The 27,671-nt window shown below is 41.9% G+C and overlaps 1 protein-coding gene across 6 annotated transcripts in view; it reads left to right on the top strand.

Annotated features, from left to right (window-relative positions):
* Positions 1-18,826, top strand: part of rps6ka2 (ribosomal protein S6 kinase, polypeptide 2) — a 176,113-nt gene extending 157,287 nt beyond the window's left edge. For 5 of the 6 annotated variants that reach the window (XM_047029941.1, XM_047029940.1, XM_047029942.1 and 2 more), the window contains 7 exons: positions 6,388-6,513; positions 6,699-6,788; positions 6,874-7,032; positions 7,210-7,371; positions 16,405-16,481; positions 16,945-17,200; positions 17,446-18,826. In XM_047029941.1, coding sequence (XP_046885897.1) covers positions 6,388-6,513; positions 6,699-6,788; positions 6,874-7,032; positions 7,210-7,371; positions 16,405-16,481; positions 16,945-17,200; positions 17,446-17,571 — 996 coding nt within the window. In that variant the 3' untranslated portion in view covers positions 17,572-18,826. Of the gene's footprint in view, positions 1-6,387; positions 6,514-6,698; positions 6,789-6,873; positions 7,033-7,209; positions 7,372-16,404; positions 16,482-16,919; positions 17,201-17,445 lie in introns of those variants that run through there. The other variant, XM_047029944.1, reaches the window with a different exon arrangement.
* The last annotated feature ends 8,845 nt before the right edge of the window (positions 18,827-27,671 follow it).

The following is a 27,671-nucleotide window of genomic DNA, read 5'->3' as shown; positions in this document are numbered from 1 at the left end:
AGACAAGTGAAACGTAAATGTATTTGTCCAAAGGCCAAGAGCCTCAAAAAGTTAATATCAAGCCCTGCAATCCAGTGGCCAGAGATATATGATGACCTGATCGACACTCCAAGTGTAATAGACCGGGGAGAAGTTTGTCTTTTACAACCGATATGCGCAGTTGAGACTGCTTGACAGTTGTGTGACGTAGGTTGATAATTGGTTTATACAAATGGCGAGTTGAACAAACACGTTGGATGCGCCGTGTTTGGATGCCGATGTATGTTTGCAAAACCATGAGCAACAACAGCAACGAAACGTCCGCTATTGTTGATGTTGTGTTTGTGTCCCGTTGATGTTGTGTCCCGCGCTAGCGTTGCTGGGAAATATGAGACGTATACAGTGACGTAATGACGTGGCTCTGTGGTGGCTCTCGCCCATGGAAAAGAAAACCGGTTCTCAGTAAGCTCCGTTCTTGAACCAGCTCCGAACTGGCTCTAGCACCAGCTCCGAACTAGCTCCCGGTGGAATTTGGTGGAAAGGGGGTAGGTGGTAGAGTGGGAAACGTCATATCGATTCCTTTTTATGTCTTGACATGTGAAGAAATTGACAATAAAGCTACTTTAAACTTTTAATGTGCTTCAGACTCTGCATAGCCTTGAGGTTTTTCGCGTCAGGTACATTTTTATACAGTATAGCGATGCAGAAAACATTGGCAAAGCCACAGCATGCGTTGCTGTAAGAAAAGTGTACTTGGCGCTTAACCAGCTGATGAATCAATTCATCATATTCCCTGGCCATGTCCCAGTCAATGAAATCAAAGAGGGATTTACACACAGGCCTACATGCATATACACATATATAGGGTGATATCAGGTCAAATGGGCCATCAGGTTAAATGGGCCATTTAGGGTCTGGGGGTCCCAGCCCTGACAAGTAACAGGGGATTTGATTGCTTTATGGTTGCCATGGTGGGCAGGCCAATAATTCAAACAAGACTGCACCAGAAAGCTGCATGGTAAGTAGCCTGGCATACCCAATCTAACGAAACTATTATAAGGATGATAAATCTATAAATAAATAAAAACATGCTCATAAAAAACTATGCATAATATCTGTCTTGATGGCATCAATCAAAAATAATGTTGTTAGTTTGGTATATGAACATATTTTTTTAAAAAGTGATGTTTTTCTTGGTGGCCCAATTTACCTTAACCCACTGAGGTAAAATGGGCAACATGGTTTCAGCTAAAATGGGCCATCATCTGTGTCATCAAGAGCATGGGGTGTGCCGCGATCCACACTGCAAAGACGCATCAGTGTAAAGGTGACTGGCAGTGAACATGTGTCAGGGCTGAAGCCCTACCTTCCACAGGAGGCGGAAAGGGAGCTTGCTGCCACCCTCAACACATTGGCGCAGAGGGGGTTTGCCTTCACAAAATGTGATGTCCAGCAAGTGGCCTTTGATTTTGCAACCAAGAACAACATATCTGGTTTCTCCAAGACAGCAGGGAGGGCCGGATATTACTGGTTTAAGAACTTTCTAAAGCGCAACCCAGAGCTTGGGATGCGCAAGCCAGAGGTCCTGTCTGCAGCACGGGCTGCTGGACTCAACAAAGAGGTGGTTAGCCAGTGGTTTAACCAGTATGAGAGCCTTTTGGTCGAGCTGGGTATTGAGGGCACACCGTCACATATGTATGGAACTGTGACGAGTCTGGGCTTCAGGCAATTTTTTTTAAATTATGGCACATATGAATATGTTTGTTTAATGCAGTTTAAATGTTATGTGGCTGTATAAGCAACTGTGTTTTAAAATTAATGATAAATTACTATTTCCCTTTGCAGTTTCACTGGCCCATTTTACCTGAACAGCTGGTCCATTTTACCTGAAAGTTGGCACAGCTGATGTTTCAAGAACTGTAGGGCCTAAATAATTATATTTTATTACATAATTTCAACAAAAAATTATAAAAAACAGTCATTAGTAATTATAAAAACACATGGAAAAGGCATATATGGTATTGTATTATTGTCCCAAACGATTTACCAAAAAGTGGCCCATTTTACCAGATATCACCCTAGTACATGATATAAGCGCTTTCAGTAGGCCTACATATATCCTCATAAGTGTCTATGAATTCGTATCAATTAGATACTCTTTTGCCTTGTTTTTATACTTATTCTGAAAGAGTTGATATTATTTTCACTAGCAAGATCTCATTTGATGATTAATTTACATTAAGCCTACTGCCAGCAGGCACATTTAAAGAAATGTAATCTGATTGATTGGAGTAATAATGCACTAAAGATGAGCATTTAGTTTATTGGCAATTTTTTTGCAAAGCTGCCTGTCTTGCTCTGGCAGCGGTGGCGGTGTTTGACTTACCCATGATAATATGCTTATTGTCTTCGTAGAGACTCATTATAATAGTTTGCTCAGATGGCGAGAATATCACCGCTCTCTCTTTCGTCTTTTCCGCCATCATACCGTTAGAAAATCACGGTTTTGGTGATCGACCTCTCCAGCCTTTTGAAGTAGGACGTGCTCGTGCACTTGCCCTGATAAGTTTAGCCTGATGGAAATTAACCACATGATTTGGATGCGGATCAGCCGTCGACGAACCGATATTTGCGGTTCTCAGTTAGCTCGCTAATGTTATTGGGCTACAGGGACAATTGATTAACTTACAGTGCGTGTCCACTGCAGCGACGCGATGCGAGCGACAACATGTTTTCCATTCATTTTCTATGGAGCCAGGCAAATCGCTTGCTTGGTGCATTGTGGGTAGCGACGTAACGCAACAGAGTTGAGATTTTCTCAACTTTATGCAAATGAGGAGCGATTTTCGCTAGCGATGGCCAATCGGAGTGTTTACTTGTTTCTCGTAACGTAGCGACCATGGGAAACATTTCTAGCTTTCTATGTTTCAAGGTGGAGGAGAAACTAATAGTTTGTGTGGCCGCTTACCCAGCCCTGTACGATACATAGCTGTATTCGTACAGAGATGTTAATACCAAAAAAACGATGCATGGCGCAAGGTTTGCCGAAGTTGTGGGTGCTTGTACTTTCAAATTCAGTTTAGTCACATTTTGTAACTTTGTTCTGTGGTAACTAGCTTGCTAGCCCGGCTGGAACTCCCTATCGTATCAACAGATTAGCAGAGACTGAGGAATATAGTAAAGCGTTTTTTACACATGTCAATGTGTATGTCTATTAAACAGTTTAGAATTTTGTATACAAGTTGTATTTTGATCAATGTTGCAACTACGTAAACCCAAGTCTGCACACTTGGCCATGACAACTACAACAGTGACTTTAGAGAACTACATTCTACATTAATCTGTTTGAAACACCCCCGAGCGTGGTGAACTGTGGGAAGGCAAGCGATGCCAAGTGATTTGCGTAAGCTTCAACCCTTACGACGAACGGGCCCCAGGTAGTATCCGATTTTAAATATTTAGGAATCTTTATTGACTCAAATCTCTCCTTTTAAAAAACAGGTAAAAAGTGACAAATGTCTTATTCAAAATTTTTCCTCATGAATTTTAGATATATGAGAAATGGTCAAACCATGCAAGCTGCAAAACTGTATTTTAATGCAATGATTATCCCCCGTCTGACCTACTGTTTAACCAGCTGGGCACAAGCCAGCAGCACAACGTTAAAATCTATCCATATTCTCCATAAACAAGCTTTAAAAACACTTGATAAAATCCCAAAAGTCACCATTACTGCAATATCCTCATCAAACACAATATCTTGAGTTGGTAGAAACTTGTTAAATTCACTTATGTGTTTGGTTTTAAACATTTTAAATGGTATTGCTCCACCTCCGCTTAATGATTTTATTAAACAGCGCACTCAGACTGGCAGACACACTAGATCTGCTTCAAGAGGTGATTGTATTATTTCACATAGGTCTAGCTCTTTTAGCAAATCAGCATTTTCTGTAAATTCAGCACACATTTGGAATGCTCACCCATCACACATACGCAAAAAAGACACATACAAAACATTCAAACATAGCCTTAAGGAATGACTTGTTGCCAATTAGGTATGCAAGCATTGATGTACTGTCTGCTTATATGTGTGTTTGTCGTGTTGATGTATGTAATGTGCCTCAGATGTATGTCCATATGCGCTTGTACTGTAGGTACACTTTTCTGTTGCTTATATGTGAACTGGGTGTGTCTACGTTACTGTATGTTTATTGACTTATTTTAACCTTAGGACGTTATTGATATTTTGTCATTTTAGGCTGCCTTTAAACATCTGGCTGGGGACAGCAGATGAAAATTAGCCTCTCTGTCTAACTCTGGCACACTTACAGTTTTTGCTGTTGATCAGTGTGCATTGTCCCTGAAATAATGGAGAAGTAAATAAATAAATCATATTAATCATACACCTCTATGACTTATCTGTTTCTTTTTGAAGTACTTCGTGAACTCCATTATTGAGGCGTTTTTTTGACTGATAACAGTGTTGATGACTGCATGACACAGATGGACTCGGGCTTGGGTATGCTTCAGACTCGTGGCGTGAGCATTCCTGCAGCGAAATTGGAGCGGGACATAGGGCAATGCTCCGTCCTTTAAAAAAATCCCTCTCTGCGCTCTGTCCAAAATATTTCCGCTCAGCACTCGCTCCGCTCCCCTCACATGCTCTGCGCCTAATGCACCGGAGCTCCTATAGTAAACAAAACTGATAGTGATCGGTATAGCTTTGCCATATATACACCCAACCTGTATACACATACAAATTCAAATTGGACCATCACTGGTTTACTCAATGGCTGCAGTAGACCAAATGTGACGCCTTTGCAAGACATGGGAATATGTAAACACATTTTGGACTACTGGATGCACAAACTCTGTAAACCCTGGAAATATATTTTTACAACACTGAAACATTTCACAACACTGAAAGCATTACTAGAATGTAATGCATTAAAGAATAAACAAAAATACATCAAACATGACATTAAAAGCTGTTTAGAACTGTATGTGAATCAACACAACTTTTAATGATAATATCAGAGTCAACCTTCCTCTTTAAGGGGAGGTACGACAGGTGAATAGGAAAAATAAAATCCTGTTCTTCTATCAGAATGAAACTTTACCACATGAATATACCCAAAAATATAAGATATATTTGTATTGTGACTTTTAGTTTCCCTCCCAATAAATAATGCAAATGACGTGTTTTCTCATTAAATATGCGCTAATTAGCATACTTTGTAGAACACGGCAACTACCTCATAGATGAAGTCAGAACTTTTTGGTTTGTTTTAATGGGATCAATAACTATTTGGTTCGAAATGTTCAGAGGCTTTTGTCAAAATAATGTTTTTTCAGTTAATTATGCTGAAATGCACTTGACAAGTGCTAAAAAACAACGTTTTCGCCTCTTTTTTGGTATATAATACCACATAAAATGAGATTGACATAAAAAAAATGAAAATCCCTCTGAACATGTCTAGATAGTGCAATTACAAAGCAGTATGTAAAATTGTGTAGCTTTACCTATTATGAGCCAAGAGTTGTCTAGCTTGACATGTGTGCTAGATGCCATTTTGAGAAAATCGCTGTTAAACACTTAGAAATGTTAGAACGGGTTCTCTCTATCGCTCTGTGTTCCTCCCCTTACTGCCATGACAAAAACGTTAATAGCAATATATGATTTGGCTAGCCATATGCTTGAGAGAATAAGCTTTCCAACAATATAACATTCATTTAAGTTATTTCTTAACTTGCTGAGACAAATTTCAATGAAAGATGTTAACAGACCATGATTTAAGGTTTTGTTTACTCGGCGAAGGCGGTATAAAATCATATTTTATTTTATTTTTTTTACATTTTTGGGCAAAATGTGTGGCATGTTATGAAAGTTTACTAGTTATAGAACCAAAATATCCAAAAATATCCAAATTGACAAACTGAACAAAAATCTGGGTTTTTGCCTGTAGTACCTGGCCTTAACCATAGGCGATTTTACCACGGGTGCACCCCCTATTGTTGGGATGAAAAAATGTTCATTTTCAAATTAACGTAAAACATTTTTTTTTATGATTTTGGAAAATGTTAGTGATGTTAGAGTTGTATACAGTGTTGGGCAAGCTACTTGGAAAATGTAGTGAGCTAAGCTACCAGTTACTCTACATTAAATTAAGCTTCACTGCACTGAAGCTAACCCCAAGGGAAATGTAGCTAGCTAAGCTACAGCAACATGGCAAACGTAGTTTACATAATTCAGGTCTCTGCCAATACAGCCCTACAATATATACAAACATAACCACAAGAAGTTTAATTTCACTGTCTTAAGGGACGCGTCAGTGGGAATGTGACTACAGGCTTTAATGTTAAACTTAACATTCTGTGTATTCCTGTTGTTTATGCCTTTACTTCCAGCAACTCCATGGCAACAACATCCATTTCAAAGATTCATATGAGATCAAGGAGGAACTTGGTTTGGGGGCATTCTCTATCTGCAAGCGTTGCGTCCACAAGATCACCAGTGTGGAATATGCTGTTAAGGTATGGTGGCTTTTCAGGGACATCAGTCACTGGACAGCTCAGTTATAGGGACTTGTTGGACATGATTGACCATAAAAGTGTGCCACCAGTAACATTGCAACATGCCAACCTTAAATCGCTTTTGTATGTAGATTATAATTTATTTTGGTTCGGTAAAAGAAAATGGGGAACTGTTTTTATTTCAGATCATAGACAGAGCTAAGAAAGATCCATCGGAGGAGATTGAAATCATGCTGAGATACGGGCAGCATCCCAACATCATTACACTAAAGGATGTAAATATCTGTAATCTTGGTGCTTGACAATGTGCGTGTGTGCTTATAGGACAGTGTGTATTTGAGCTGTCTGCCTGTGTTGCAGGTATATGATGAGGGGAAGTATGTGTACCTGGTGATGGAGCTGATGAGAGGCGGAGAGCTGCTGGACAGGATATTACATCACAAGTGTTTCTCTGAGAGAGAGGCTTCTGTAGTGCTATGCACCATCACCAAAACTGTGGAGTTCCTCCACTCACAGGGGGTCAGTAAATACAGAAAAAGAAAGACAAAATGAAAAAAGGGAGAAAGTGACAGTGGTAGAAATGGTAGGGGTAAAATGACTGAAGGAGAGAAACAACAGACTGTGGATTGGTTTCTTGTTTTTATTTGTTTCAATAATAGATAAGCTCATTTGTTATGTTATTTCTGTTTGTGTCAGGTGGTTCACAGGGACCTGAAGCCTAGTAACATCCTGTATGTTGATGAGACTGGAGACCCAGAATGCATCAGGATCTGTGATTTTAGTTTTGCAAAGCAGCTGCGGGCTGAGAACGGTCTGTTGATGACTCCTTGCTACACCGCAAATGTTGTGGCTCCAGAGGTAAATGGACAAATAAAGAGTCTACAGGATCAGAAGCATGTGCCATGACTGTTACCTATCACAGAGTGTTATATATAAAAAAAATGGGAACACTTTACATTAACAGACCTGCCAACATGTATGCATTTTCCATACCAGGTACGCATTTTGACATTAAAGTACGCTGGTACGAGTTGATGCTCTAAAAGTATGCATAACGCTCAATAATGCATTGCCGATTTTCAACGGGTTCAACCTTCAAAGACTGTCAGTGCCGAGTCGCCAAAGCGTACATGAGAAGCTGCAGCGGAGCAAGAAGCAGAAGAAGAGTTTGACCAATCACAGACCCCCTGCCGTTACTATCATTACTATCTAGGACTGTCACGATAACTACTTTTTATTGTGCGATATATTGCACCAAAATTAATTGCGATAAACGATATTATTGCACACACGTCAATTGTAATTTTCAGTCCATTTTATGCCACTGATTAAATAATGACCGCCCCCCCTCCCCTCCCAAGGCGAGTTTTCACGGCCGCTCGCTTCACTCCACCATCCCTTTACTTGGTTGGCGTTGCCTTTTCAGCTTGAGATATACAAGGTGTGGCGTGAGAGCGTGTGAAATGGTTGAAATGCGTGTCTCAGGCCAATGCGTGAGAGTTGGCAGCCCTGTGTTTCTCAAAAGTTTGCAGCATATTTGTAAATTCTGTTTTTTCTACTGTGTTTAATGGCTGTATCTCTTTGGCTATATAGCGAGTTACGTTATCCGTGAGTGTGCGCCATTTTGCGCTGTCACGTTTATATTTGCACTGTCGGAAAAAAGGCATCTGTAACAGAACTGTATGGAAGACCCCTTTCCAGCTCCAGCAGCAGTTGTTGTTCACAGGTTGAAAAACTGGGTGGGATAGATATGTATTGCCAGGTGAGATGTTAGGTTAGTTGCCTTTTTTCGTTTCCACTGTTTTAAAACAAAGTCGGCATACCGTCTCGTTCACGTTAATTGGCTCTCATCTCATTCGGCTTGATTAAAGACAAAATGTTCCCACACCGGAGCTGAAGATTGCAGCTTTGAAACCAAGTCCATTTTTATTTGTTCTTCCTAACAAGCTGTAGATGTCACGAAACAGAACACTTTATAACACAGTGAGTTCACGCCTTCTCTTCACCTGTCGGTGTCCGCTCTGTGTGTGTGGAGACGCTAGTCCCGCCTACGCTTTCGACACCGAAAGCTGACAAAATGACTGAGGCAGCCGGATCGATTAAATGTTGGTGACATTTGTTCTTATGTAAAAATTTATATAATCATAATTGTTTATTATAAAAATGATCAGTTGCAATATAGCGCAGCACCAAAAATTATTGCGCTCATTTACATATACCGTGCGATAAGTCAATATATTGACTATCGCGACAGGCCTATTACTATCTTCTGTTTGACCCTCGAAATCGGAGAGTACAAGGGAACTCTTCAGTCAGTAGAATCAACCGCTGTTTAGGTATCAGTTAACGATTTTTCACTCTGACTTAGCCTACCTCTCTAGCTGACTAACTCGCCCTTCTCAGCCACATCTGGCCAATTCTTCCAGTGAGGACAGTAAGCAAAACAAAAACAAAAAAACACTGAAAGGTAAACTGACGAGGAATGCAGAGATAAGATTAAAGTAATTTAATTTGAGCCCAACGCTGTTAGCTAACCATGCGGTCTTCATGTTCTAGTGTCTTGGCTATGTTACAAATGGTTTAACGTTACGTTTTCTTGGTGTTTTAATATTACTAATTTCAGACAAACTCTTGTAGTAGGCTACCGTGGCAGAACCATCGAAAAAAATAAGGTTGCATGCACCTCAAATTTTTTTTGAAAGTTACCGGGAGAAATGGCCATGCCACCATTCGTCCAGACTTCCTCTCCATGCTTTCTGCACAGTTTTCAATGTCAATATTGACATTAGTCACCAAGGAGCAACAGGTAACGAACACAGTATGATGCATATTATCAGAGAATTATAGGCCTACCTGTCAAGTTTGAACATGTCCGATGTTCTCAAGTTCATGCTCAAAGTCCTTCTAATCTACGGTGTCCACACGTAGGCCTATGCACAGCTCTTGTCAATAGGCTATATGATTCTACTAAAAATAGGCTAATGATAATAGCCTAATAAAACTCTCCCACTGACTAGAATTTAATTAAATGATAAAGAAGCGAACACAGAGCCGTCATTTGGTCTTACCAGTTGTCTAGTCCTGGTATCACATCATTCACTGCCAAGGACAAGAGCAGGCTGCAGCGTATCATCCGCACTGCTGAGAAGGTGATTGGCTGCAATATGCCTTACCTCGAGGACCTGCACACCTCGAGGACCCTGAGGCGAGCGAGGAAGATTGTGGCCGACTCCTCCCACCCTGGACACTCCCTGTTTCAGTCACTCCCCTCCGGCAGAAGGCTGCAGTCCATCAGGACCAATACCTCACACCACAAAAAAAGTTCCGCTATTGGCCTCTTCAACAAGGCCAAGGGTCCACACTGACTCACTATCGCTCGGTCGATACATTCAGGCCTCAGTTTGATATTTTCCGGCATGACCTCACTGTCTGTTAGTAAGTAGTTAATATATTTTTTGATTGCAGACGCCACGTTGAAGGGACAAAACATAAAAAGCTGGAAAGCACTATATCATCAGTGCCGAAAATACCACAACATATTTAGCATAACAGGATACCCGCACAATACACGGAGAAACATTTTTATTTTATAGCAGAGCACAATTTGCCGCTATCCATTGCTGATCATGCAGCCAGCTACCCACCACCAGGTAACACCAGCGAGCTGGAAGCAGCTAGCTACCAGACTGGGCCTAGGAGCAGCCATCCACCATCAGGCAGCAGCCAGCTTTCACCAGGGAGCGGCAAGCAGCTAGGGAAGATGGCTGGAGGAACAAGAAAGAAGCAGGGCAAAAACAACAAGAGTGATGAACAAGCCAGTGAATACGAGGGAGAGGCCTCCTCTCCGGCTGAAGAGGAGGCTGAGCTGGTCACCATGGTCTTTGTCAGAAAGCTGATCAACCAAATGCTGACACAGCAGAAAGACCATTACGTGGACATACTGGACAGACAAACTGACACCTTTAATAAGTTTTCCGGGTGATTCTGGACTCCACCAACGAGCGTATTGACTCTTTAAACAGGAATGTACAGGAGATCAAGAACAGTATTCATTACACCCAGCGAGAAGTAGATGAGATTAAAGCTAATGTATCCAAAGTCTCTGGTGACCACAACACCGTTGAAAATGGTATGCCATTTGTGGCAGTCTGGTCACGTTGGAAAACAAGGCTGACTATCTCAAAAATCAGTCGAGAAGAAATAATTTGATTTTTGAAGGGATTGAGGAATCAGCACGGGAGAACTGGGCTGATACTGAAGGTAAAGTCCGCAACTTAATCTCTGAAAAATTTAAGCTGGATGCTGGAGCCATGCATATTGAAAGGGCTCACCGCAGTGGAAAGCCAGATCACAGAGCTGAGAAGAAGCGTCCCATAGTAGTCAAGTTCTTGAACTGCAAGGACAGAGAGCTAATCTTGAGGAGCAGAAAGGAACTGAGGAAGACCGCCCCTGGGATTTACATCAATGAGGACTTTTCCGAGGCTGTACGGCAGAAACGAAGAGATCTTCTGCCTAAACTTAAGGAGGCATGGGGTAGAGGGGACATTGCCTACTTAAGATATGATCGCCTTGTGACCCACCTACCTAGGGAGTGAGGGGCTGTGTCGCCCCAGCACTTGCCTGAATGAAGAGTGGGTATGTAGGACTCAGAGATGAGGACTTTCTATTTTTATCTATCTTTAATGTCTATTAAACTACCGAAAAAAGGTTTGAGGTTTGCTCATTTAAATGTCTGTAGTTTAAAACATAAGGTTCAAGAGCTATGTACTATTTTACACGAAAATAATATTCATATTATGGCTTTGTCAGAGACTCACTTGGAAGAAGCCATAGAGGATGCAGCTGTTTCAATTCAAGGTTACAATATATTTAGATTAGACAGAGACAGGTATGGGGGAGGTACTGCTTTCTACACTCAAAATCATATTCCAGCTAAAATAAGGAAAGATCTAGGTATGGTTGGAGTAGAAGCCTTATGGCTCCAAGTTCATATCTCGCATCTGAAACCTATATTGACATGCTGTTGTTATAGGCCACCATGCTCTAATGCTGAATATCTGAATAACATATGCATGATGCTGGAGAATGCAACTGATAATGACAATGATATTTACATTCTTGGTGATAAGAATATAGACTGGTTGTCCAGTAATTGTACATTGAAAAGGAAGTTGAGCAATGCAGCCACATTATGCAACTTATCTCAAGTCATAGGTGTACCCACAAGAATTAATGTCAATAGGGACGGAATGGTCACGTCAACGTGCATTGATCACTTTTTTACAAATTGTTCTTAAAAATGTTCTAAAGCTGTGTCGGTTCCTGTGGGCTTCAGTGACCACAATATTGTCGCTTTAACTGTGAAAACAAAGGTTCCTAAAGCAGGACCAAGAGTAATTCATAGAAGAACATATAAAACTTTTTTAGAAAATGATTTTATTGCTGATGTAGAAAATATCGAGTGGGATACTGTGCTTGAGAAGATGCATGTAAATGCTGCATTGGACCACTTTCTGAATTTATTTTCTGCAGTGTGTGATAAACATGCTCCAATTAAGAAGCTCACTGTTAGATCACTTAAAGCACCTTGGCTGGATGAGGAATTGAGAAACTTGATGAGAGAAAGGGACCTACTGAAAAGATCTGCCATCATGTCAGGTAATGTAGCAGATTGGCAAGCCTACCGCTCACTAAGAAATATAATAACTAAATTAAATAGACAAAAGAAAAAATATTACTATCATTCTAAATTTGAGGAGTGCCATGGAGACAGTAAAAAACTTTGGAGAGTACTTAATGATGCTATGGGCAGAAGTAAAATGGCCAAAACACCTTCATTTATTGAACTGAATGGAGAATTCATTACTAAACCATCTGATATAGCAAACTACTTCAATAATTACTTCCTCAGTAAAGTGAACACACTAAGAAATCAAATGCTGCCTGTGAGTGGTGGGCTGTCCAAAGCTATAATAAAAAATCATATTATGTGTGGTAAGGATTGTGTGTTTGAATTCAAACCAATCAGTGCTGATTTTATGGTTAAGATACTTCACACAATCAAGTGTGATAAACCTTGTGGGTTTGATAATATTGACGGCAGACTGCTTCAGTTATCAGCTAAATCAATTGCTAAGCCTGTAGGCCATATTTTTTATTTATGTTTTAAGGAATGTGCTTATCCTGATTTGTGGAAAATTGCAAAGGTTACTCCTCTGTCAAAAAACAGTAGGGAGCCATTTATAGGTTCAAACAGTCGGCCTATCAGCATCTTACCTGTCTTGAGTAAACTTTTGGAGGGAATTATATTTAAGCAGATCCAGCAATATCTTTCAGAAAACAACATTAACTCAGATATACAGCACGCATACAAAGCAGGTTACTCTACAAGCACTGCACTGACATGTCTTACTGACGAGTGGTTCAAACAGATTGACATGAAGTCAGTTGTTGGGGTGGTGCTCTTGGATTTCAGCACAGCCTTTGACATTATAGATCATGAGCTACAACTCATGAAACTATCGGCGTATGGATTCAAAGATTCCGCTATTGATTTATTGAAGGGCTATTTAGTGAACAGAAAACAATGTGTTATGTTCAATGGCTCCCTTTCAAATATTGAGACATTTCAGTGTGGAGTTCCTCAGGGAAGCTGCCTTGGCCCCCTTCTCTATTCTATTTTTGTAAATGACATGCCGTGTGTATTAAAAAATGCAGGAATGGGGATTTATGCGGATGACACGACTATGTATGTATCGTCAGAGAGCATTGAACATGTTAATGAGGTGCTTCAACAAGAGTTAACGCTGGTTTCTGAATGGGTCATGGAAAATAAGCTGAAGTTGAATGTCCAAAAAACTAAATGCATGGTAATAGGCTCTAAATATGCTCTCAGGACAGATAAGAAATTAAGCCTCTCTTTAAAGGGTGTTGCTATGAAACAGGTTAAAGAAGTTAAACTGTTGGGTGTCACTATTGACGAAACACTGTCATGGTCCACTCAGATTAATAATACAGTGGTGAGAATGATTAATGGTATCTATGCCATTAGAAGGAGTGCTCATCTGCTAATTTACACAACAATAAGACTAGTCATACAATCTCTAGTTCTGTCAAATCTGGACTACTGTCCTGTGATTTGGTCTAGTGCATCAAAGCAAGAAATCAGTAAACTTCAGCTTGCTCAGAACAGAGCGGCAAGACTGGCACGTCACTGCTCTGTTAGGAGTAGTGTGGATGTTATGCACGACAGGCTGTCATGGATGAGGGTGGATGAAAGACTGGCATGTAGCCTTATTCTGTTTTTAAATAATGTGTATTCCTCACAGAAACCTGTCAGTTTGTATTTACACTTATCACCTGCAAATGAGAGACATGGTTATAACACTAGACAGGCAATTAGTGGTCACTTTAATTTTCCTCTACCCAGAACCAATGCACTTAAAAAAACAGTAATGTACAGAGCCATTGCATACTGGAATGTGCTCCCCTCATATGTGACTCTAACACAAGATAAATGTGATTTCAAAAGGAAACTTAAGGCAGCTATTATTAGAAAGGAAATTATAGTAGATAAGATTATTATCTTAGGTGTCTAAGGGATTTTAGGTATTATTTTACTTTTAATGTAAATGTTGTTTTCTACGTCTGTGTTTTTGTGATAATTGATCATGCTGTACTGCATTTTATGTATTTATATTGTATTGTAATATTTTTTGGCCTGGACCCCAAGAACAATAGTCTACACCATGGTGTAGACTAATGGGGATCCTTAATAAATAAATCAAATCATGCAGGGCCATTATTTCGGAAAATGTTCCCAGATAGCCAAATAGCCAAGCAGCTGTGCAAGAACGAAGACTGCAGCCATAGTTAATACGCTGTCGGTGAATGATGAACAGACCACCACCAACTTTATGACCAAATCCCCAAACAGCATAGCAAATGATAGCAGCACGGACATGGATGATGCCAACTATATCCTTTGCTCATCCGAATCATTGATCCCAGCTTGGGCAAGATTATTGTTGCGCTGCTGAAACTTGTTGAGTGCAGGAACTCTACTGGGGAGGGCATTTATGATCTTGTTGACCACGAGCTAAGCAAAAGGGGAATACCATGGAGCAACTGTGTCAGCTTTGGAGCTGACAATACATCAGTAATGCAGGGCTTAAAAAGGGGAGTTGCAGGTTTTATAACAGCCAAAAATCCCCAGATACACATAATTGGCTGTGCATGCCAGCATATTGCGGCTGAGAAGGCTGCAAGATAGCTACAAATTGACATTGAGGACATGCTCATAACAATGTATTACTACCTGGACAAGAGCAGTAATAGGAAAGCTATGCTTTGCATTGTCCAAATGATGTGTGATGCAGAGGTCAGAAAAATTATTGAATTGTGCTCAACAAGGTGGCTATCCCTTGGCCAATGTATGAATCGCCTACTTCAGACGTGGGAACCCCTGACCGTGTTTTTTTCAGAGGAAGCAGCAGGGACAAAGAAGCATCCAATGCCATTAAACTCCTCAGCTTGTTCTCTAACAACCCCAGCTGCCCCCACATCCTCGTCCACTCTTAAAGCAAGCAACAGCAAGTCAAAAGGTGGAAGCAGGCCCTTACCAGTCAAATATCAAAAGACAGCCAAACGGAGCATTCGCACTCCTACACAGTCAAAGGAAGCATCTGCCACTCCCACACAAGCAAAGGTAGCATTCACCAAATTCATACAACCAAAGGCAGCCCACGTCACTCCCATACAACCAAAGGCAGCCCACGTCACTCCCATACAACCAAAGGCAGCCCATGCCACTCCCATACAACCAAAGGCAGCCCACGCCACTCCCATACAACAAAAGGCAGCCCACGCTTCTCGTATACAACCAAAGGCAGCCCTGAACTGCTGCACCAATGCTGCAGTGGCTGACGTAAGTAGACGCCAAACTGTCACCTTTTCCTCTCTAAGGTATTTCATGGAGAGGTTCCCCCTGCTTGGTGCCCAAGGGAGTCACAGTGGATGATGTTGAAGAGGAGTTTCGGCTGTTTCAATCCACAACCTTGGATGATGATATCCTCACAAAGAGGGCTGATGAAGCTTGGAGAGAACTGGGTATGATGGCAACAGGAGGAAGAAAAGTTTTTGCAAGCCTATCTTCTGTCATGCTTGGTGTCCTTGTAATTTTTCACAGTAATGCAGACTGTGAAAGAGTCTTCAGTTTGGTGACAAAGAACAAGACTAAGTACCGTGCCAGCCTTAGCACAGAGATGCTTAGCTCCCTTGTCACCAGAAAATTAATGAGGTCTTCCAAAGACACTGTGTGCTACATGGAGAACTTCAGTGACACATTGTTAAAAAAGGCCAAGTCTACCACCTACGCAGCCAATTATACTGCAAAGACTGCAAGTGCAAATCTTGGAGCAAACTGAGGAAGTCCTGTATGGAGGATTTTGCTGCAATAATTTTTCCAGTTTATTTAATATTGTGATTTATCTATAATGATTACGTTACCTCCAAGCGTTACCTCCATTTTGAGACCCATTTCTGCTCTGAAAATAAATTGGGAGTCTTTTCAAAATATACAATTTGTATTGTGTTATGTGCGCACCTACATGATCTGACATTGTGTAAGAAGGTATAGGATATGGGAGAGGTGTAAGAGGCAGTTGGAGGTTTTGTCCAACACAAGATCAATGTTAACATCCACTGTCCCTCAAACTACCTACAAGTAGTAGTAACGACATTGTAGTTACATAGCAACTGCTACATAGTTACATGATAGTTCACATAATATTTATGTAAATTGAATGCCAAAAATTTCTACAGAACATTATTACTTGTTATAGATATGTAAGAAGTATTCAAAGGTTGTGAGGTGTAATTTGTTTGTTACAGGTGTTAAAGAAACAGGGCTATGATGCAGCTTGTGACATCTGGAGTCTGGGGATTCTTCTGTACACAATGCTAGCAGGGTAAGTCGCCTGCTTTTGCTTTTGTTTAAGCAGCAGGGAGATAATGGTGAGGACAGAGGGCAAGGGATTTTTAAAGTAATCTGGATAAAGGCAGAGGTGGAGCCAGAGTTAGAGGTAGTCAGAGGGATGCAATTGTTCTAAGTGGAGCGTAATTTCCCAGGACCTGGATCCATAGCTTTGGCTCTGTCATGAAGTATTCCTGTCTTTCTGTCTGTTAAAATACCTGCCTGTCTTTGCATGTCTACCTATCTGTAGCTTAGCACCCTGGAATCATGCCAGCCAAAATACACAGCATTTTCTATACACTACAAACCATTGGATCACATCCTCGACCCAGAACCTCACCTCCATATCTAGATAAACAAGGCATAGATTATTTTGGAGTGATCTCCAAAAGTAAGTTGTAAGCTGTTTTAGAACTTTTCTAATAACAAGCAGCATCCATATCTCACTGCTTATTTAGATTCACGCCATTCGCCAATGGGCCTAATGACACACCAGAGGAAGTCTTGGCTCGCATTGGCAGTGGTAAGTATGTCCTTACCGGAGGCAACTGGGGCACAGTGTCGGATGCTGCCAAAGACATTGTGACCAAAATGCTCCACGTGGATCCCCACCAAAGACTGATGGCCTCTCAGGTGCTCAGACATGCATGGGTAGTGGAAAGAGATCAGCTGTCCCAAACCCAACTGCAGCCACAGGATGCACACCTGGTGAAGGTGAGGGGAGGTAGACCCGAGGCGCTAAGCTTTTCAGACTTTGGTGTGACCTTTCGTTTCCCACACGCTAAATAATCCTTGACAAATGTTCTTTTGTGTTCTACGTACCCTTCTCCCTCCTCATAGAAATACTTATTACAAGATGGACTATACATTAAAACAAGTACATTACAAAAGGGCCATTGTTAACCAAATACACATGTTAATGTCGACCCCTAATTTATTTTATCCTGTGATACCTGTAGGGTGCAATGGCTGCTACATACTCAGCTCTGAACGGCTTCCTCCAGACCCCCAAGCTAGAGCCTGTCCTCTCTTCCAGTCTGGCTCAGAGAAGAGGCATGAAGAGACTCACATCCACCCATCTATAGCAGTACACCCCACTCTTAGTTCAACCACTTCTGTGAACTCAAACCCGGATCTGTTACTTAGCAATGTTTTAACCACTGAGCCAATAGAGAGGCACTGTTGAAACAGCTTGAAAAGGTAGGGCATATTTGTGGAGAACGTCCTACAGCAGAAGTAGAGGGAACTGTAAACGGGAATGTGGTTTCCAGGCGACAGGAGAGACAGACTTGGACACCATGGGGATTTTCTTTCAAAATGACATTAAGTTGTCAATGCCACTGTGGAGGTGTTATTTTCTCTTCATCCATATATGTGTTAAGCTAGATTTATACTACTCTGACTCCGATACGGACAGACAGTCTAACAGAGTTGGACAGATTCGATTTACTCTTGAATTTATAGTACTCCGAAGGCTGTGGGTGCTGAAAACAATTCACCGCCAGAACAGTAGGTGGAGCACTGTCTTTGATCCTTACAGAAGCCTACCCCATGACGTCTTTGTGTGTTTACCCCCTCCCACCTTTTCCTCACACACAGTGAACGATGGCGAATAGAACACGAATGTTGACAGGAAATGTTAGGTTCGGAGATGTGAGATTCCGGAAATGATGTCGTTCGGAAATGATGTCGTTAGTGGATCAATCACGGCCAAGAGGTATCTGTAAAATTCGTACGAGAGTCTGAAAATCAGGAGGTGCACAACAAGCTCTCCGAGGGCTCGGAGAGGGCGTTCCACATTGGAGAGGTCGTTCCCTGTGTCCGAAAATTGAGTAGTATAACTTGGGCTTTAGTCCCTCTCCTCTTGGAGAGACGCTGAGACTACCAGCACAACTCCCCTGGCTACAGTGACTAACTTCTTAACTTTACTACAAACTCACACATTTTGTCTCAATTATGTTGATAATGGCAGATACTGTAATGCAATCTCTCAGATTCTTTCCAGGATGCATGTGAAATTCTGACATTATTAGGTTTAGATGTGTACAGCTTAATCACTTTTTAAAGTCTGGCAAATCAATTGGCATTCATCAGTATATGTCACCTTCATCTTGGGAAACCTGTCAAATGTCACTAACATGCTATCAAAGGAAAGAGTAAATTGTACTCAAACTGAATAAAACAATTTAGACTTGTTCCCAGTCTAAATAATCTTAATTAACTTTCTTTTTTTTTCTTCATTCTGTGTTTATATTTAACTGTACATAATGATACTGTTGTCACGGCCAAGGCCGTGCCCCATTGTTTTTGGTTTTGCCCTGCCCTAGTGTTTCCCTGTCTCATTGTCTTCACCTGTGTCTCGTTCAGTTCTCATTAGTTTCATTGTGTCCACCTGTGTCTTGTTTGTTTCTGTGTATTTAGGTTCCTGTTTAATGTCCAGTCTTTGTCTTGTCCTTACCCCTGTTATGTGAGGACCCTTTCTGTGTCCCTGTCTTTTTCAAGATAAAACCCTTTGTTTTGACATGGCTGCATACTAGGGACATCCAGCTATTTGACACAATTGTCTCAAAAAAGTATCGCTTTTTTTGAAGCGGTCGATACATTTTCTCCATAGGGACATCTGCTGGTCAAATTATGGTATGGCGACTATCGAGCGATGGAAGGAATCAAGTGACGTCAAGTCCTCGAGACGTCAGTATCACAATCGTTAAAGAGGGTTTTCACGACGCGTCATCGGACCGGAAGTCGCCATCTTGGAGGCACTCCGCATCACAACAAAGCACTGGCACTAAAAGTATATCCCGAACGTCGTCAAGGAAAATAGTGAATTATTGCCATGTTTCAGGTTGTACCAATAGGACAGATCGAGAAAAACATTTGGTATATTATCGACTTCCAAAAGTTATTAAAAACCATGGAGAGGAATGCCAGAGATTATCTTATAGTAAAGGAGGCGCTTGTGGTTGGCAAAGCTCAACCAAAATCTATGAGGGAAAAATCTGGACAACATCCGTATTTGTTCGGTACGTTTCTTGTCAGGTATTGTGAAATGTTTATTTCAGCGGCTCATTACACATTTTCTATTGTATTGATAATATTTTTAATAGTAAGTAGTAAAAACAATTACTGCTTTTATTGTTTTTACTGTGTGCTTATTTTACTGTGAAGCTGACATTGAGATGATATGATTAATATCAAACTACTGCATGTGTATGGGTTCGGCTAGAAAACCAGGTAGTTAACAATATCGGGATATCCAACTGAAGGCAGAACCACCAGGGGGGTGTTCCATCTACGTCGATTAAGGGAAAGCGAGACTTATTTCGCCAAGTCTCACTAACTTTAGCGAGAGTTCCGTTTCATGAAGGTGGATTATTCTAGTTCTAGCTACGTAATCAAGGTTCGAAACTAGCCTGATCCGTGTCAGGCTAGAAGTCAAGCTAAACTAAAATGTGTTGCATATAATTTCAAACAGGCGGAAACAGAATCTCAAAAGACAGTTCCGTCGAGTAAATTCCTACGCGCAAAGCACTTTAGTCCGTGTTCGGAAACGTAAATTCTGACTTGTGCAGACATGAATGATTCACGTGTTTAGGCCTACTTCATCTCCAAAAAATATATTAATTTAAATTACCATGTTAAGAAATAATGTCACTTTAGCTGTTTTCAAAAGCCATTGGTTAATTGACATAAAATAAGGCCTTAGAAACTAAGCAGAGCCTCAAGACAAGTTACAATCAATTATGGCGTATCCGTTCTTTGACAAGCCTGTGGTGGATGAAGGTGCTCAGAATATACAAAGAGTGTTTATCCCACCAGCCCCTAGGGTCTTTAGAGACAGTAATGCTTCCCTGACCAGTATCTGTGGAAGAAGTATAGGTTCAGCAGGCCCAGCATAGTTCATCTAGATAGATTAGAATTAAGAATTGTCATTCTTAAAAATATTAAACATGAATAATATATATATTTATAAAATAACACAGCAACTCTTAAGGATGGCAATGAACACATAAGAGCAGCCTATACCATCCTTCGTAGAAAGTAATAGAAAGGAGAGTAGACTATAATAGTAGAAAGGAGGGTAGTAGACTGCAGTTTATCAGAATCAGAAATGGGTTTATTCGCCATGAATGTTTACACAGACAAGGAATTTGCTTTGGCAGGGAGGTGCATACAATAAACATATAGGAATCTTAAATTTAAATGAGGTCTAACTATACTAAGGATACATAAACTAGCAATACTAAGTGGAGTACTAGCAATACTAAGTGGAATACAATTAGAATAAAATATACAATAAAATAAAATATAAGTTGCCAATTTACAGTATAAAATACAATCTAAAATACAATATAACAGTAATTGAATGTAGTGCAAATATAAAGTTTTAAGACATTCAGTCAGTGTGGGCTCTTGGCCTTGTTGAGGAGGCCAACAGCGGAAGGGAAGAAACTGTTTGTGTGGCGTGAGGTTTTGGTCCTGATGGACCGCAGCCTTCTGCCGGAGGGGAGTGACTGAAACAGGGAGTGTCCAGGGTGGGAGGAGTCCGCCACAATCTTCCTCGCTCGTCTCAGGGACCTCGAGGTGTGCAGGTCCTCGAGGGAAGGCAGATTGCAGCCAATCACCTTCTCTGCAGTGCGGATGATACGCTGCAGCCTGCCCTTGTCCTTGGCAGTGGCAGCAGCGTACCAGGTGGTGATGGAGGAGGTGAGGATGGACTCAATGATGGCTGTGTAGAAGTGCACCATCATTGTCTTTGGCAGGTTGAATTTCTTCAGCTGCCGTAGGAAGTACATCCTCTGTTGTGCTTTCTTGGTGAGGGAGCTAATGTTCAGTTCCCACTTGAGGTCCTGGGAGAGGATTGTGCCCAGGAAGCGGAAGGACTCCACAATGTTGACTGGGGAGTCACACAGGGTGATGGGGGTGAGTGGGGCAGTGTTCTTCCTGAAGTCCACAACCATCTCCACTGTCTTGAGAGCATTGAGCTCTAGGTTGTTCTGGCTGCACCAGGTCACCAGATTGTCTGCTTCCCACCTACAATCAGACTCGTCTCCACCAGAGATGAGCCCAATGAGGGTGGTGTCGTCCGCAAACTTCAGGAGTTTCACGGACGGGTGACTGGAGGTGCAGCTGTTGGTGTACAGGGAGAAGAGCAGAGGAGAAAGGACGCAGCCCTGGGGTGATCCAGTGCTGATGGACCGGGAATCAGAGACTTGTGTTCCCAGCTTAACGCACTGCTTCCTGTCAGACAGGAAGTCTGTGATCCACCTGCAGGTGGAATCAGGCACGTTCAGCTGGGAGAGCTTGTCCTGAAGCAGAGCGGGGATGATGGTATTAAAGGCAGAGCTGAAGTCCACAAACAGGATCCTGGCGTAGGATGCTGGGGAGTCCAGGTGCTGTAGAGTGAAGTGGAGGGCAATATTAACTGCATCGTCCACAGACCTGTTGGCTCTGTAGGCAAACTGCAGGGGGTCAAGTAGAGGGTCTGTTATGGATTTAAGGTGTGCCAGCACCAGGCGCTCAAAAGACTTCATTACCACAGAGGTCAGGGCGACGGGTCTGTAGTCATTATGTCCAGTTGGCCTGGGCTTTTTGGGCACAGGGATGATGATGGAGGACTTGAGACAGGCTGGCACATGGCATGTCTCCAGGGAGGTGTTGAAGATGTAGGTAAACACCGGAGACAGCTGGTCAGCGCAGTTTTTGAGGGTGGCTGGAGAGACAGAGTCCGGCCCAGTTGCTTTGCGGGGGTTCTGTCTCCTGGAAAGTCTGTTAACTTCTCTCACCTGAATGGAGAGGGTCGTCACTGTAGAGGGGGGGGGGAGGGGGGAGGCCTCCCGGGTGGAAAGGGGTTGTTCAGGACTGTCCAATTGTCTTTCAAAACGACAGTAGAACTCGTTTAGGTCGTTGGCCAGACGAGAGTCGTTAGTGGAGTGGGGGGCTCTGGGCTTGAAGTTGGTGATCTGCCTGAGGCCTCTCCAGACAGAAGCAGAGTCGTTAGCAGAGAACTGGCGCTTCAGCCTCTCTGAGTACAGTCGTTTAGCCTCTCTCACCGCCTTGCTAAACCTGTTTTTCGACTCCTTGAATCTGTCCCTGTCCCCACTCCTAAACGCAGCCTCTTTGTCCAGCCTCAGCCTTCTGAGTTTAGCTGTAAACCAGGGTTTGTCGTTGTTGTAGCTCACCCTGGTGCGTGTTGGTATACAGCAGTCCTCACAGAAGCTGATGTATGATGTCACAGCCTCTGTGAGCTCATCCAGACTATTGGAGGCATCCATTAACATATCCCAGTCAGTTGAGTCCAAGCACGCCCGCAGTTCCTCCATAGCCTCACTGGTCCACTGTTTCGATGTCCTCACAGCAGGCTTGCAGCGCCTCAGCTTCTAACTGTATGTAGGAATCAGGTGAACCATGGCGTGGTCTGAGTGACCCAGTGCTGCTCGGGGAACAGCATGGTATGCTTTACTGATTGAAGAGTAGCAGTGATCCAAAGTGTTCCCTTCTCTGGTAGGGCATTTGATGAGTTGTCTGTATTTTGGGAGTTCTTGAGTGAGATTGCCTTTGTTAAAGTCGCCTAGCACAATAACCAAGGAATCCGGATTTTCATGCTCCACGCACAATATCTGGTTGGCGAGCACACGTTGAGCCTCGTTGGCGCTAGCCTGAGGAGGCATGTAGACGCCGACCAGTATGAATGAAGCAAACTCACGTGGCGAGTAAAAAGGTTTACGGTTAATAAAAAATGATTCCAGATCAGGAGAACAGTGCTGCAGAATCACTGTCACATCTTCACACCAGCCACTGTTAATCGAAAAAAACCCAGATACCACCACCTTTCGTTTTGCCAGAGAGCACAGGGTCACGATCCGCTCTCAACAGTTTGAAACCTGCTAGCTGTAGTGCAGGGGATCAGGGATCAGTTCACTCAGCCATGTCTCCGTAAAGCACAAAACGGAAGATGAACGAAAGTCACTGTTTTTCCACACCAATAGCTGAAGTTCGTCCAGTTTGTTGCTCAGTGAACGCACGTTGGAGAGAAATATCCCCGGTAACGCTGTGCGTGCCCCACGCCGGAGGCTGGAAGCAGAAAAGTGGGGAAATAAATCCACAGGAGTTGTAGTCCTGATATTAAGAAGTACTTCTCTTGTTAGAGAACCCCGGAAATCTTGGCAGAACACTGAATTAACAGACAAAACAAGACAAAACAGAGCACACCGAGCTACCACGGCTGCCCTCGTCGGCGCCATCTTTAATTAGAATCTTTAATTTATGTAGGTATGCCTAGACTATGTAGTCTGCAGGAATCACACACAAGGAAGCAAATGACCCACTGTAGCCAAGCCTTGACACTGTTCAGTCTGTCTGCATCTGTCTATGTCTTTGCATGTGGGACGTTCTTGAACAATGCCAGGAAATATGAAGGGTATACTTTGCTCCAAGTAGTACCTGAATATTATCATCAGTTTTTCAGGTAATCTTGAAACACAAAGAATCAAGGAGACTCTTTATTCAATTGGATAAAGTATTTTCATTGTTTAAAGTAGTCTATACGTTGACAAGCCTCTATATTACCTCTCCTCTGGCTTCCCCAATATTATAGGTGGAATATACTGTCCCCATGGGTGTATCCAGGCCCAGTGGAAGACTCAGGGGGTGACTGCCTGGTGCCCCCATGGTTGAAAGTGTTTCTAAAATGCCTTCGAGTGGCAAACATTAGACCAAGTGCCCTACTGTCTGCCATTTGAAATATGCTTGAGTGCCCAGGATGCCCCACGCAATAAATGACAGTTTGCCCTCTGTAAGTGTAAAAACATGTCTTAATGAGTTCCTTTATAGTATAGAAAATGTGATGCAGTACCCTATAAGGTGCCCTTATAATGGCCTAAATTGGACTGTTCCCATGCCCTTACTTCCAATGGAAAAGGGTGCTGTTATGAAGTATCCTTTATGCTGCCCCTACATGACAGTGTCCCAAATGTTGCCCTTTCCCAAAAAGACAATTAGATGCTGTGCCCAACTGTGTCTCCCCTAATGTTCCCAGTAGGGCATGCTTTCCCAAAGTGAGTCTGTCACTGTCCAAGCCCCCTCTGGATCTGTGGAGGCAGACTATGTTCATTGGAAATACTCATTATATAATAATGATAGTCATGCTAAGCAATTTTAAATGACTGTTCTTCCAAACAAAGTGTGCAGTTTGGGTCACCTTTTGATCTAAAAAATCAATTCTGGATCTGTGCAATACTAGTCATTTCAGTGAATCCCTATTTTAGTCATGGTTATCTTTCCCTTTTATCTTAAATCTCATCATTTAGCCTATCAGTTAATAAATGCGTGTGGCAAAGTTATTTTGAAGTAGCCTAATTTAAAACAGTATTAGCCCACATCAAGTGCAATTAACCATGGCTTTCTTCAGTGTTTTGATTTTTATCCTACAATTTTCAATTGCTGCCACGTTCTCTTTTGGGCTAATATTATTTTCAATCTCCTGTTGAGAATATTGGCCATAGGCTATAGCCTACTGTCAGAACGGTTTCAGACAGCTCATCAAATTACGTTAATTATCAGTAGGCCTAAATGCGCATATATATATATATATATATATGTTAAGTCGATTTGGTAGGTCTACAATTTACGCATGTTAACGGTCGTAATGGTTTGACAAGTTGTCTCCCTTGCCATGGTAATTGCGGCAACATTGCTCTTTTTGGGGACAACTCCCAAAAAACTCTAAAAAACAATTTACGCTGCTGAAACAACACCTCTCTGCTGCTTTACGCTTTGCTTTTTGCAACATAACTCCTCTTTTCGACTATCGCCTGATCTGGGCTGCAGAGTCTAAGCTTATTGAGGTCTAGCTTGAATTAGCGTTGCTTGTTAGTGGAACAGAACGTTAGTGAAACGGCTTGAGGCTTAAGTCTAAGTTGACGTTTACCCAAGTGAGACTTATTTGTGTTAGCGCGACTTGCGTTAGCGACGTTGATGGAACACCCCCCAGGTCATCACGGATCCAAGTAGAGGGAGCTAACTGGTAGGGATCTGCACCGCCAATAAATCAACATTTCTCAAAATATCAACCCTTTTCTTGTGGTCCAAGTCCTTCCCACATAGGCATATAGCCTTTGGATCTTGGACGCGTTTTGATGACCTTTTCGGTCGATTAGACATGGCTACAGTTGGCTACAGTTGTACCAAAGAGTATAGAATATACGTTCTTTGGTTGTACTCCGTTCAGTTGTTTACACCGAGTGCCTCCAATATGGCCGCGCATCCGGGTTACCGCCCAGAACGTGACGTCGGTGAAAACCCTCTATTGACAACTTTATAAATAAAGTTTGTGACAAATGTGTTGATGTGTAAGTGTCAAATATATGTTATAAAATAGTAGTAGAATAATGTAGACTAATGGCTCAGGTTTTGGAACATGCTTTTGCAACTGGTAAAGGGATGGACACATTTGAAGGCTGGAAAAACTATATGTAGCCTATGTGCTTGTGTAAACAATGCAAGGTGTTGATTACAGAACTGGTCAGTTGGGGTTCAAAGATTTGTATTCAAGAAAAGTAGTTTTTCCACAGTGCTGGAACTCAAACAACTTATTTTCTTACTAACAATCTCACCAGCCTTTGAAAACACTGTCTCACAAGGTACTGGATGTGGCTGGCATGTGTAAATTAATCATACACAGTTGGAACAAATTGGGATATACTGTTTGTCTCGTGGCCCAGTATGCCAAAGGACCCTCTCCTCTGGGGAGGTAGGGGTCACTGAGGTACCGCTGGACCTCCACTGTAGCATCTGCCACAGCACTCTAGACATTACGTGTTGCACTTGCTGAACCACGAAAAGGAAATGTTGCATTTAGTGGATGCAAAGCGTTGTCAAATTGTCAGCTTGCTCAAATGATCCTCAACAATGTTTTGTAACCAACCAATGTGGCTGTCCAGTAGCTCCCAAAGGTTGTCTGTGTCCTGTCCAGTCATTGATGTCCCTGGCCTCTCCTCTGGTGAGACTGACTGCCAAAACGAAGATAAGATTAATGGTGTGGTCCCCAGGAGGGAGATTTCTTCAGGACATGCATTTAAATAATACAATAAAGGATCAGACGATGACAATATGATACAAAGGGTAACGTATTACCTGTGTGGTTGCAGAGGAACGTTGAATGTACTTTGAGCATTCTGCTGTGATCCTTTTTACTGCTTCTTGTGTATTGGACTGATTGCCAAAAGCTATGGTCTTGAATCTTGGGTCCAGCACCGTAGCCAGGGCCAGGACACTAACATTTTCCACACTGCACTTGGCCTTCATTTGATGAAGAAGGTTTTGTCCCAACAGTAAGGTAGTTGGTTGTGATGAAGAAATATTCAAAGTACTAAGTCCTTGGATCAAAAAATTCTCTAAGTTTGAAACAGCACAGGAAATCCAACAGAGTTTGAGGCAAAGTGTTTTATTAGAATCCAAGAAAGCAGGGAGATTCCCAAAAAACGTGAGTGTGATTCAGCAGAACCAAACTGACAAATCTTCTCCGGACACTCTCTTTTATATCAAAACCTTTTCAGTTCTGTAAATTTGCTATTGGTACAATATTGTTTGTCACAAATGCATAATTCATTTTACACCCTATTGGTCTCTCTCTAAAGGCTTCAGATTACCGGTGCATAGAGAAGTAATCTATTTTTTGTAGACCTGCTCTGACCTTGATGGCCAGTCACACTAGGCTCCGAGCCATGGGTCGTAAAATTGCCTCATTACTGCTGGGCTTTGTAGTTTTTCAATGGTAAGAGCCTGCTCACTGTCTTTCTCTCACACCCATTCATCCAGATTAACACTTTGGGCTTGATTTCGTCTACATATTAGTGGATATACTAAACAGTCAACAGTGTTGCATCAGGTTTTTCAGTAGCATGACATATAAAGGTATAAAAGTATGAAAGTGATTAAGAGGCATTTTTCAATCATATAATCCATAATCATTCTTCATCTTCATAATTACAGTAGTGTGATATTATTCCACTTCAGTCATCCCTGTGAGACTTATAAAATCTCACCACAACTCATACTGTGAACACTACTGTAATTATACCACAGAAACAATATCGGAGTAATATAAGTGCTAATAGAATATCAGTAGTCAAAAACATTAGGCACTGATTCAGTGTGACAGTAGAATCATAAAAAATACAAAACA

Source organism: Hypomesus transpacificus, chromosome 11 (assembly GCF_021917145.1).
Source record: "Hypomesus transpacificus isolate Combined female chromosome 11, fHypTra1, whole genome shotgun sequence".
Classification (NCBI taxonomy): Eukaryota; Metazoa; Chordata; class Actinopteri; order Osmeriformes; family Osmeridae; genus Hypomesus; species Hypomesus transpacificus.
This window is presented reverse-complemented; position numbering and strand designations above follow the sequence as displayed.